Genomic DNA, 13,613 nt, shown 5'->3' with positions numbered 1-13,613 from the left:
TAAAAACGAATAGCATTGAACCTGTTCATTTATCATATTCTCATTTCGCTTCATAGTTACCTTTAATTTATACAGCAATTCTTTGAACTGTATTTAGTGCTGAATTTCTAGATATATTTCTGACAGGCGACTCAATTCATATGACGTTTCCTTTATTTTTCTGTCTATGAAGTGTGTAGGGAAAAATATTTAAATTCGATACATATACATATATATATATATATAATACGCGCGGAAATGTTTTTCTATTTCCTGTATAGTTCTTGTATCTGTATAATATATCATATGCATACTTGTATAAACGGACTTTGGTAAATACATTTAGCATGGGAATTGATTTATTCATAGATGAAAGTGATTTACATGGGATATTCTCGTTGTATTTACGACTAAATAAATATAACTACTTAAGTATTTTTAGAGTTAAAATAATACTTTTATTAGAGATTACGAAATAGACTGACTAAAATTACTTTCCAGTTATTGACTCATAATGTTAACTGAGATTTATTCATTTCATACTAAATACAGACAGATTTTAACTACGCAACCCCTAAAAACCAGGAAGCTATGAGGCATATTGGTTCTCGATTCTATCTCATCTAGGGTCACAAGCTAGAAGGAAATATTAATTCATTGATTCCTGTTCTTTAGTGGTTGTCTAGCCAAAGTTGATTCACCAAATTCAATTTCCGTTATATTTCTCAAGTAAATATTTTATTATAGTAATAGTAATTTTTAAAAAAAAATGAGCATGATAGTTTACCCACTAAGATGGGACTTTAGGAGTATAAGCACAAATCCTCTCTTTCTTATTCTTTTAGGTCAACCTAAGACAACATTCAGTTCAATCAAGTAACTTTTCAAACTGAGTTTGTGCTCAATTTGAGTACACTTATATAGATTTTACATGCTTAATGTATAGACAAATCATAAATGATGGTGATCGGAGGTGGTCAACAGGAAACCCTGGACCCGGGTTTCGTGCTACTTGGCACTCGTCAGCAAGGTGTACCTGTAATCTTGAGGGAACTGGTGCTCCCTGACGGATTCGATCCCGCGTCACACAGCTTCATAGTCAAAGACGTTACCACTGAGTTATTCATGCCGTGACCGACATCCTGAAGGACTGAGATGTAATCAGAATTGATTGATCACTGGGTGGTGATCAACGTCATGCGTGTCAAGTCCGTCTTAGTGCTGATCAAATGCTGTCGATCAAGTTGCAATGAGGCCACTAGTCTAGGTGGCTCGACACTGCGTGAACTATGTTGAGATAAGATGGTGGTTGGAGGTGGTCAACAGGAAACCCTGGACACGGGTTTCTTGCTACTTGGCACTAAGACGGACTTGACACGCATGACATTGATCGCCATTCAGTGATCCATCAATTGCGGAAACAAATCATATGTTTGTTAGAATAACAGTCATTTATGACTAGAAAATAAGTTTACTTATTATACTAGTTAAATAAATAGTTATGAACCAATTTATAAAGAAAAGATGGATAGTAGCTAGCAGTGGGATCCAGTTTGACGCGCGTTTCGTCCTATTTGGGACTCGCCAGCTGGATGTAACTGCATCTCAGAGTTGATGTTCACTTCCGGACTCGAACCCAGTACCTTTCGCTTCAAACGTCATCGCGTTATCCACTCAGCTACTGGGTCCTGATAGTCATTTGCTTGTTCAATGGGGTGAAGTTTAAATTCACTTAGTATTATTTGTTTGTATCTTCCCATTGATGTTTAGGACTGAGACTGGTCAGTCTCTTATAAAGAGTTAAAAACACTTTATCATTTGGGTAGGTTAAAGGATCAAGAGTATAACTAGTCAAAAGTGTACAACAAAATACATTTAATATGAATGATGATCAATAACTGTGGGATTGAAGCAGTTCCTAATAAAATAATAGAATTAATATTAAAAAAACTTTAATTTTATAATAAATATCATCATTTCGTGTCTTCAAAATCTATTCAATGTTCAATTTTTTTCAAACTTATCATTGTAAAACATTGATAATAATACTTACTAGTGAGAATTATTTGTGGAAATCTTATGAAAGAAAACAAACTATTATGAAATAAAGTTTATGGAAACAATAGGCATCTTATAAATAGCTTATGTACACATAATTTCAGAGGACTTTGATAATGAAAGTTAGAGTAAACTAGACATAAACCTTTAGGAATGTCTTTTTAGATCTGAAAGATAATAATCAACGAGAAATTTATATTATTTACACATCTTAGAATAGAGAATATGAAAAATTTAACTTATCCGCTGCTAAATCAAGATGATAGAAATTTTCAAGTGTAACAAGAGATAGGTCTTGATGAATGACCATATGTTTAGCTCCACAGGAGCATATAGTGACCTATCTATCATCAAAGAGTTATTAACAGGAAATGAGTTAAAATTCTTATTATATAAAAGATTTCATAAACTCATTATCTCTAGTGATTTGTAAATATCTCGCCAACATTATTAGTGATGACGTTTACGGTCATAAATAATATTTCTCATAGAAACTCATATGGTGTGTGAAGATTTTTTATGTTATACATGTTTAAAAATAAAAAGTAGTGGCAAACCCTATCTTTTAGAGCCTGATTTTAAAGGGTTTAGTTCATTTACTAGAGTCTGGTTAAGAGTTTTGCTGTATAAAGGGTTGAATAAAGCTGGAAAATATGGATCAATTTTATTTAGCTATGTACCCAGAAGATACTCTACCAATTTTAAATTAACAATGGTTTGAGCGTTTCGTAGCTTTATGGTTTTTCACTGCATTCTTGACGGTACGTGATTTCTGGCTACCTCTGATAAACATGTCCTTATCGAAATCACCCTTCTAAATTTCAAATATCAATTACACTGTCCAGTGTTTAATACTTTTCTACAATTCTTTAGGGTAGTTTGCTGTATACAACGCTCCATAAAAATATTGTCTGACAACCATTTGTACGTTTTAATATTAAGTTCAGTGTTACATTTGAATCTATGAATAGCTGAGTTTCACTAGTATTCAAAGAGCAGTTTTAGGCAACTACAGTATGAGATATCAAGGAATAAGAGGCAAACATTTGAGAATTACTAGTGTACATTTAATCTTCATTTTAAAATATCAGCACTTACATTCTATCTTTATTAAATTTTGTTATAGATTATATGACTGCCCCCAAATGCCCTGGTACGGCCGAGAGTGGGGAGAGTCTGTTCTCCCTCTCCAAATGCTCTCACATGGCCACACGTATATAGCCTCTTCCAGGCAAGTCCTACTCACTGCTTTCTCGTGGTATTACTGTTGTTTACGAAATTCAGAGGACCAAAAGCGAATGTCCGGTGCCTTAACCGGGTTGGTGGACACGAAAAGTACACCTATGAGAGTTGGAAAACCCTGATTCTAAATCAATCGTGCACATGGATTCCAGTATCCTGAGGGAACAAATAGCGTATGAATCAATCGTTGGTCACCGACTACCATGTTACTGCATCTTCTCACGATGCTCCACTGTCTTGTGGATCAGATCTTTAGTTAAAGGCTGAGGGTGTGGCCCCCTAAGAAAACCACCTGTTTCGGTTTGGGCACGCGGGTAGTATCACAGCCCTCACACAAATCAAAGGAGATTTGTGTGGTGCATATATATCTGGTTCCCTTTTGTAACAATATTTATGTATTCAAATAAATAAATAATATGATTAATTTACACTACGTTTGTAAACTAAAAATTATGGAAACACTAATATGTGTACATGGCGAAATCCATAATATCATATAGTCTAAATATAAATTATTCACCTTAAATGACTTTTTGAAATTCATTAATTGGCGTTCAAAATGAATAAACATCAAGATAACACTTTTTTTTTACTTTAATATGTGCAAAATCCAACTAAACAGATAAATCGTATATATGTACCATTCATTTAACTTTATATTATAGATCTCTAATTTGTTAAATTTGACATTTTGCATTATTGTACAAAAATAACATTTATGCATGTAGATTAAATTGAACATTCTACCCTCGGTTATATTTTATAATTTATTATTCATTATCATCTCCCTCTCTCTCTATTTATATAGATAGTTTTCAATAGCATTGTTTTAATACATTTCCACTCTTTTAATAAACGTTTTTCAAAGTGTATAATAAAATAATTTCCAATATATATGACGTTAAAGACGACCTACTATGGAATGCTACATTATTCCTATGTACATAAATGTTATTTATGTAATGAAACATATGAAATTTAATAAATCAGAACTGAACAATGTGAGATTCAGAGTATAGCCGATTGAAAAATTATCATTTGAAATGACAATAAATCTTTCGGTGTAATCCAGTAAAAATTTGAAACTAGTTCCTTAATAAAGATTTATTTCTTACTTTGTACCTAATAACCTATTTAAAACAAATTTTGAAGAAAAATAAGATTAATAACAACTTCATTGAAGTGTAAATAGTTTGTTCTGAAGAAATATTTTCTTTGTAACGTTTGTAATTGATCTTAGCACTGTTAACAAAGATATATTTTCTCACTATATGTGTATTGATTGATCATCTAGTCATTGGTTAGTTCAAATTCCTTAGTATACCACAAATGTAAAGCAAACACTTTTTTTCTGTGAAAATGTTGCCAATATTTTTCATCTTCAATCAGTGATGAAAATTAAAGTGTAAATTATTGAATTTACTAGTATTCATATTTAATCATAAACTACCAACGAAACAGCTATAACTACACGCATATAATGACTTACCAGCAATCCAAAGAATAATATCAATGAAGCCATTAAATAATTCCAACAGTGTATACACGGAATATCCTGAATATCTAGTTTTACTTCATTAGAATCACCAAGTAATTGTGTCACCTGTGAAAACATTAGATATGTATAACTGTAAACATCCATACATACGAAATAATTGTGTCATATTTAAGATTTTTAATCATAAAACCCTTCTTCATTATTTAATTTTACCACTATCAATTTCAAAGTTACCGCCTTGTACATTACCGGAAACTGTATATCAAAAGAAGCGTTGAAATATATATTTAACATTTAACAATTATAAAACTATCTTTAGTCAGTAAATAACAAGTTATTTCTTTAATAAACTAAGATAGGAGTACTTCCGGAGTAAAAAAGTGTTTGTTTGTTTGTTTTCTATTCCACACATTAATTTAGTGAAAATATCAACCAAAAAATGTCTTTCATAATTTAACGTCAAATAATTTAACTTCAATGATAGTAACAGGAAGTATTATTTAACAAGTTTCTAGGTTAAAATGTTTAAAATCCTTCTCCTGTTACTATACAAGTAAAACTTTATTCAGTAAGCAAATGCTTAGTTGATTTTTTAGGTATCATTGTTAAGATTGGGCTTGATAGTTTTAAATAAATTGACCACTGGGTAGAAAGTTAGTAATAAATATATGTATGATTTTTGTTATATCCCGATGAGTAGAAAACTGTATTTCTGACGTTTCGTGATTTGATGTAAGCCTGTTCTTCGGAGTTTGACAATATATGTCTTCATAAATATTATTTATCTAATTATTTGACCAAACTTCATCCTCGTCAGTAATATAAATGAAATAAAATGAATAATGTTTCCTAAATACATTGAATTTATTGTATTTGATTGTTCTCTTCAAATATACATACAAACTAATAAGTTTAGATAGCTTGAAATATTAGTATAATTGGAACATAAACTTTAAATTAACATATAATGGGATGATGGAACAAAGATACAATCAAACCATAATAATAAATAAGAAACAATCTATTTCTGTCATATTAAGGTTCTGAGAAGTTAAATAAATAATTAAAATCAGAAGGGATCTTGTGCATATTATAGTGATTTTAATAGTTGAGATCATGAATCAATTGAAGGTAGACCACCATGGAAAACCTGGAAGCACTGCACGACCGTGTCGTCCTATTGTGGGACTCCTCAGCAGTGCGCATTTACGATCCCACCTCACGAGATTCGAACACAGGACCTATCAGTCTCGCGCGTGAGCGCTTAACCTCTAGACCACTGATCTAACATCCAACGGTGTTAATGTCTAACTTGAACCGATCCATGAAATTGAGCGACATATCCACCGATGTCTTCAGTGAGTTATTATCTCACAACAGACCTGATTGAACTCCACTCGATAATTTTTCAATCTGTATTTAATGGTGGTTTTAGATTTGAGTTTAACTTACAACTTTTTTAATCCCACTTTACCATGCATTTTTAATAAAGATTATTTATAATAATAGAGTTAACCTATCTAACATCTAGCTTCATTTTAGTCTCAAAAAAATTCGTTGTTTAAATTTTTTCATAATTTTGCCAGCCAAATAATTTATTAAAGATTCCCATTGTGAAAATTAGAACAACACATATAAGCTTACATGTGTTATTCAAATAATTTATTGTTCTCTATTGAATAATTCATTTCTTTGTGGTTAAGTAAGTTAGCATTTCGAACTAACGAAATGTAATCACTAGTGTCCTATGAAAAAGAATGTATATGGATATAGAATGAACTCCTTTGAACTTGCAAAAGTTTGTCTTATTGGATTTGTTTGTTTAAACTTAAAAGAGAAAAGTAATTCATTAGTTAGGTGAAAATATTTACAGTGAGACAATATACTCAATGATAAATAAACAGCTAGGAGTTTTGCTAAATAGATCAATGTTTCATAAAAATGATCAGTATTTACAATTAGACTTTGAAAACGAATAAAAGAGTTGTGATGCCTCAAAAGGTTTGTGGCTTTCTGTTAGTACTTCAAAACAGGCTATCAGTTTACAAATAAGGTGTAGTCATATATCTAACATGATAGAGACTATTGATATATTTTCCAGCTACTGTCATTAGTAATGAATATAACCAGATTATCTCCAATATTTTAAATTGATCGCCAAAATGAATGACTTAAAAACACAAGTCTAGTGATACCTTAGGATTTGTTAAGTGAATATATATGTTGTCTCACAATATGGTGTATATATATCACTGATAAGTATTTAATATTCTTATAGAGATAAAAGTCTCTACAAATGATGATATATTTTAAACAGAGATGGATGAAGGCTAGCAGTGGAATCAAGGACACGCGTTTCGTCCTATTTGAGACTCGTCGGGTGGATGTGCCTGCATCTCAGAGTTGATATTCACTCTGGGACTCGAACCCAGTACCTTCCGCTTCAAACGCAATCGCATTATCTACGTACCTACTGAGTCCTGATAGTCACTTGCTTATGCAATAGTGTGAAGTTTTAATTCGTTGTTGTGTTGGTTATTTGGATCTTCCTAAATATCAGTGCGAACGATACTGGGTTTAAGTCCCAGAATGGACATCATCTTTGGGATGAAGGTACATTCATTTAACGAGTCCCAAATAGGACGAAACGTATGTTCTTAATTCCACTGCTAGCATTCATTCATCTCTACTTATATAAAGACGAGATATCCATCTATCAAGTAAGGGACGAGTATACTGCGCAGCAATTCGCTCTGTTCTACTTTACGGCTGTGAAATATGGCCATTAAGAGTAGAAGATACTCGTAGGTTACTAGTATTTGACCACAGATGTCTTAGAAATATTGCTCGCATCTGCTGGGATCACCAGGTAAGTGATAGTGAGGTTCGACGCAGGGTATTAGGAAATGATGGTAAATCAGTTGATGAGGTCATGAATCTTCATCGACTGAGATGGTTGGGCCACGTGTTACGTATGCCTGAACACCGATTACCACGACGCGCTATGTTGGCTAGTGTAGGGGATGGTTGGAAGAGAGTTAGGGGCGTCCAAACCAAAACGTGGCATCAGTGCTTGAAGTCACTAACTTCTAGTCTGAGCCATGTTGGTAGATACAGACTACCTGGTTGGGGTCCGCGTGACTATCGTAACCAATGGTTGTATACTCTGGGTGACATGGCTCAGAATCGATCACAATGACGTAGGTGTATACACTCTTTATCTTCTCTTAAACCGTGAGATTAAAATTGCTTCATAACGTTCTTCCTTCCTATACTATATCCTTATATACAACCTATCTTTAATATACTACCACCACTAAATTAACTATTTCTATGAATCCGGTGTTCATCTTGTTGTGCTAACGAGATATGGCAACTTGGACCGATGCATATGTGTGCCTGGTTCTACGTTGTAGCTGACTGACTGACTTATAATGCTTGTGATTGAATAAAATATTGAGACAATCCATATAGGATGCACACATTACCAATAAGAAACCCATTAACTTCATTCCCAAACATCAATGGGAGGAATCAAGCAATCAATAGAAAATCGAATGATGGTATATTTTGCCTAATATAATGAAAGAAACTGATTAGTGAATTATTGTTTTATCTAAGCAACAGAAATACTTTTATTTTTATTAAATGTAATACATTAGCAGACGTTTTTTCTGTAAAAATGTATTATGCCAACTATGTACTTATAAGTAATCGTTTATAACAGTGGTACTATTACACAGTGTGTAATAGCAGTTGCTTTTATCGAATCATTAACGGTTTATTTTATAATTCTCAATAACGTAAACATTTCAAACAGGAGGAATTTCTGACATTAATACACTTTTCTGGCTTATATATACATATATATGATTGAAGACTAGGTCAGGAAAAATAAACTATTCATGGATTCTAAATAAAAATAATTGTAAACCACATACTCGTACAAACAAATACTATGTAAAATGTAAAAACTGAAAATCCAGCCTTGTTTTATGCAAAAATCATAATACTGATAGGTGAAAGACAGTATTTATTCATTAACTAATGTTATCCAACAGCTGCACGATAAGGCGGCGGACGAGGCAAAACACCATACCTTAGGTTTTGTAGATGGTTGGAAAGAGCGTACTATGTTTGTCATTATCACCCGTTTCACAAGAACAACTAAACTAGTTGATATATATTAAGTTGACTGTACAAGGTAGTCTTTACTTGCCACTACTCAAATACGCTGTCGGCTACAGAAAACCATTTGACGTTTAGTCAGTTAAGTATCCAGAACCTCTAGTATATATTGACCTGAAAAAGTCTTCTCTTTCTTACCGCATCTCTGAGAATTACTCGCATGGTTACCTAAGAGTGAATGTGCGAAGAATATTGGTCCCGTTATTGAGTGGCTTATCAATTCCGATCACTTGATCTTACCGGAACTATCTCTTTAAAGTTTACTCAGAGCAGTATGTATAAAACCAAATTTTTACCTCTCGGAATCTGATCTAGTGATCTTTAATCCATCTTAATCTCTGGAATGGGAGGACAGCTTTTTATCTCTATATTATGTCATTTCTCTTTCACATATTAAATTGTCAATATATGTTTATTTGATCTTTAGTTTAATTTACTTGTTCTTCGTAAAAAATTGCCTAGAAAGGATAACTCTATTAAAAAAAACTGTACAGATATATCAAATCCCTTAGATTAATTATGTTTCTGACTAAACCTTCGAACTTTTTATAGAAAACTACTAGTTCAATAAGTCATACCTATAACATACAGGTTGATAGAAAGTTCTATGGGTTTATTGACATGAGTAATAATAAAATAAATGATATATATATATAGTGAAACCGACAAAAGTAATAATCTGAATAAAATTCTGACTGTATTTGCCGTGTATACGACGATTAATACTAAACTGTTATCAATCTTGCTTCGTATGTTCATTCAATGAGAAAATGTTGAATTTTTATCGCATCTATCTAGTACATTTGATTAACGTGATAATATCGCCAATCAGAGAGCAGAGAATCATAGATTGGAACAGTGACGCACGGAAACCGTATGAGCACTCTAGAGTACTTGTCGGTTCTGCTTCTGCCTAGCCCAGAACAGCCTCTGCAGTATGAATCCTTATATTTCAAACATACTGAATTTATATACCAATCAGACTGACCACATCATACCAATAAAATAAAAAATAACATATATACAAGATTTAGCCAAATGTGGCTGTGAATAGGGGGAACAATAATCAATAGACTGGATATAATTCATGAATGGTAAATCACATAACAATAGTTTATAGTTCAAATAAAGCTCATGATAAGGGGAACATGAATATGAATAGTTTAGTTATTTAGTAATCATACGACAAAAAATATATGAATAGTATTGGCTTACAAATGGATCCCAAAGTTACCATTCACTGTTCTTATCGTGACACAACACTGTAATTGTACTAAAGGTCTTTTTAGCTTCCAATTCTTTAATAGTTTCAAGACATATATAGTCCAGTATAAAGTTTTAGGATGATATATATTATATTATATTTACTATGCAACGTCTGTGATAGTAATTATACATAAATTATTTCAAGACATTGTCTATTTTTACATCCAGCTGACGAGTCCATAATTGGACGAAACGCGCATCTTGGATTCCATCGCTAGCTACCGTACATCTCTGTCTACATTGTCTGTTTTTGTGAAGATTCTTGTTAATTCTAATAAACAATATATTTAGGTAGTTTTTAAACGACTGTTATTATTAACTGGACAGCTATATACGATATTAAACTCAGTCAAAAATAAAGCATGTCTTAACAGATCTAGTTCACAAGCATAAGTTACGAAATAACCTTAAAATTCGCTAATTGTAAATCTAAAACTTCAATAAAAAGGCAGACAAGTAACTTTTTAATTGAATGATCACTTATGAAGATATCAGGATAATTGGGAGATCTGTATTAAATTAGTTTCAGTATTTCTATTACTCAGGTCGATACTCAATGAGATTGTTTGACTGTAATCAGTTTTCTAAAAGAGTATCGTTACTTGATAAACACCACGTTCAAATTTATGTAAATCACTTTTTTAACTTTAGCCAATAAAGGAAAAAGATTTCAATGTTACAAAATTGTCCTATAATTGAAAATTATCATGTATATTTTTGTATTTACTAATGTGTTTTTAGATTTCTTTCGTTTAGTTTATCTAGTAGGGGTGTAACTTATCAATGTTTAGCAACTGAATTATACAACAAAATGTAACACTGTTTAGTTCATCTTGTTCTTTCTCATATTTTTCCAATAACCTATTATCTCAAAATCTATATAAAGAATCTTCTAAGAGAAAAAAATTCTAATTCTACTTGTTCTGTTTCTTTAATTTGTACGTAAGTAAACGATATGTTATGACAAAATACTGGTACACTAAAATATCACGTTGCTTTTAAAAATATACACCCAAAAAATATATCTCAGAATGCCAAAAGTTTCTTAAATTCTATTTCTTTTTGTTAGTAATATGACCTTGTCTGTCAATAATTTGAATGAAAGTAATCAAGAAAAGGTACGCCTATATCCACAGTTTAAAACATAACCGACTAAAAAAATAGGTGTAAAATTTAGTGCAAAAATTGAAAAAAAGAAACAAAAAACGTTGTAAATAAATTAATATACTTTTTATATCTGAATGAGTAGAAATATTAGATTTTCTGATGTTTCGTGACTTAATGTAAGCCACTTCTTCAAGGAATAAATTAGAAAAAAAACGTTTTACTTTATGGAATACCGAACACTGTAAAAATGTTGCCACTTTCGAAATCAATAAAGAATTTACTGAGAAAAGTAACCTTACAATGCTTCTGAAAGTTATTTATTTCAAGTAAAATTAATTGAAAATATTCACTTGTGAATGATTTGCACATTTTTTTGAGGGGGGGGTAATTGTTTATTATGAACGTTAAACGCTATAACTTTGATTTTAAGATGAATTTCTTTTGTTTAATATCAGAAATATTTTACATAACATAAATGAAATGGTTAGCATTAAGCGGTTTAAAAATGATGTGACTGAGAGAAAAGTAGGCAATAGGATTTTCGATAAATTATACATCACAAAAGTTTAATACGGCCTTTCTTCGAGATGCTGACAAACTCAACAAATTCAAAATAGCCCTCAGCAACAGGTTCCAGGCCTTTCATGATCTACTCAATGGAGAGGGAACTACCATGGAAAGCAACTGGAAAGGGATCAAGGAGGCAATCATTTCAACATGTCAGGAGGTTCTGGGCCACAAGAAGCACCATCACAAGGAATGGATCACTGTTGGTACACTGGATAAGATTGAAGAAAGGAGGAAGAAGAAGATGGCAGCAATCAATATCAGCCGAACAAGAACAGAAAAAGCCAAGGCACAAGCCGAATACACAGAGGCAAACAAGCACGTGAAGAGGAGCATCAGAACCGACAAACGTAAATATGTGGAAGATTTAGCGATGACAGCGGAAAAGGCTGCAAGAGAGGGATACATGAGACAACTGTATGATACAACGAAGAAACTTGCTGGAAATTACCGTAAGCCAGAAAGACCAGTGTAAATCAAGGAAGGCAAACTAATCACCAACATTAAAGAACGACGGAACAGGTGGGTAAAACACTTCAAAGAACTCTTGAATCGACCAGCTCCACTGAACCCACCCAACATCGAAGCAGCACCCACAGACCTCCCAATCGATGTTGGCCCAACAACAGTTGAAGAGATCAGCATGGTCATCAGACAAATCAAGAGCGGCAAAGCAGCGGGACCAGACAACAATCCAGCAGAGGCACTGGAAGCACATGTAGCAGCAACTGCAAAGATACTCCCCATCCTCTTCAGTAAGATTTGGGATGAAGAACAAGTACCAATAGACTGGAAAAAGGACTTCTGATCAAGTTACCAAAGAAAGGCGATCTCAGCAAGTGCGACAACTACAGGGGCATCACTCTTCTCTCAATACCAGGAAAAGTCTTCAACAGGGTATTGTTAAACAGAATGAAGGACTCTGTAGACGCCCGACTTCGAGGCCAACAGGCTGGGTTCACTGACTACGAAAAAGCATTTGATGGCGTGGACAGGAAACAATATGGACGCTCCCTCGACACTACAGAGTGCCTGAAAAGGTGGTCAACATCATACAGAATTTTTATGATGGATTAAATTGTCAAATCATGCATGTAGGACAGTTGACAGACTCGTCCTAAATGAAGACCGGTGTCAGACAAGGTTGCTTACTCCAAGCCTTTCTCTCTCTCCTAGTGATCGACTGGATCCTGAAGACGTCAACATTTGGAGGGAAGCGCAGGATACAATGGACAGCTAAGATGCAGCTGGACGATTGAAACTTCGCAGATGATCTGGCTCTTCTATCACACACGCAACAACAAATGCAGGAGAAGACGATCAGTGTGGCAGCAGCCTCAGCAGAAGTAGGTCTCAATATAAACAAAGAGAAAAGCAAGATTCTTCGATACAGCACAGTATGCACCAATCGAATTACACTTGACGGCGAAACTCTAGAGGATGTGAAAACCTTCACATATCTGGGCAGCATCATTGATGAACACAGTGGATCTGATGCAGATGTGAAGGCGCGGATCGGCAAAGCGAGAGCAGGATATTTACAACTGAAGAACATCTTGAACTCAAAACAATCGTCAACCAACACCAAAGTCAGAATTTTCAATACAAATGTCAAGATAGTTCTACTGTGTGGGGCAGACACGTGGCGAACTACGAAAGACATCATCCAGAAGATACAAGTGTTTATTAACAGCTGTCCACGCAAAAT

At 33.4% G+C, this 13,613-nt stretch overlaps 1 protein-coding gene across 1 annotated transcript in view; it reads right to left on the bottom strand.

Moving 5' to 3' along the window:
• The window catches only part of Smp_201130 (unnamed protein product), a gene marked incomplete at both ends in the record, with an annotated part of 44,753 nt that overhangs the window by 11,416 nt on the left and 19,724 nt on the right, over window positions 1-13,613 (bottom strand). Inside the window, one exon of the mRNA XM_018791990.1 lies at window positions 4,769-4,882. Within this exon, the coding sequence (XP_018644895.1) occupies window positions 4,769-4,882 (114 nt within the window). The remainder of the gene's footprint in view (window positions 1-4,768; window positions 4,883-13,613) is intronic.

This window comes from Schistosoma mansoni (genome assembly GCF_000237925.1).
Source record: "Schistosoma mansoni, WGS project CABG00000000 data, chromosome 1 unplaced supercontig 0010, strain Puerto Rico, whole genome shotgun sequence".
Taxonomy (NCBI): Eukaryota; Metazoa; Platyhelminthes; class Trematoda; order Strigeidida; family Schistosomatidae; genus Schistosoma; species Schistosoma mansoni.
This window is presented reverse-complemented; position numbering and strand designations above follow the sequence as displayed.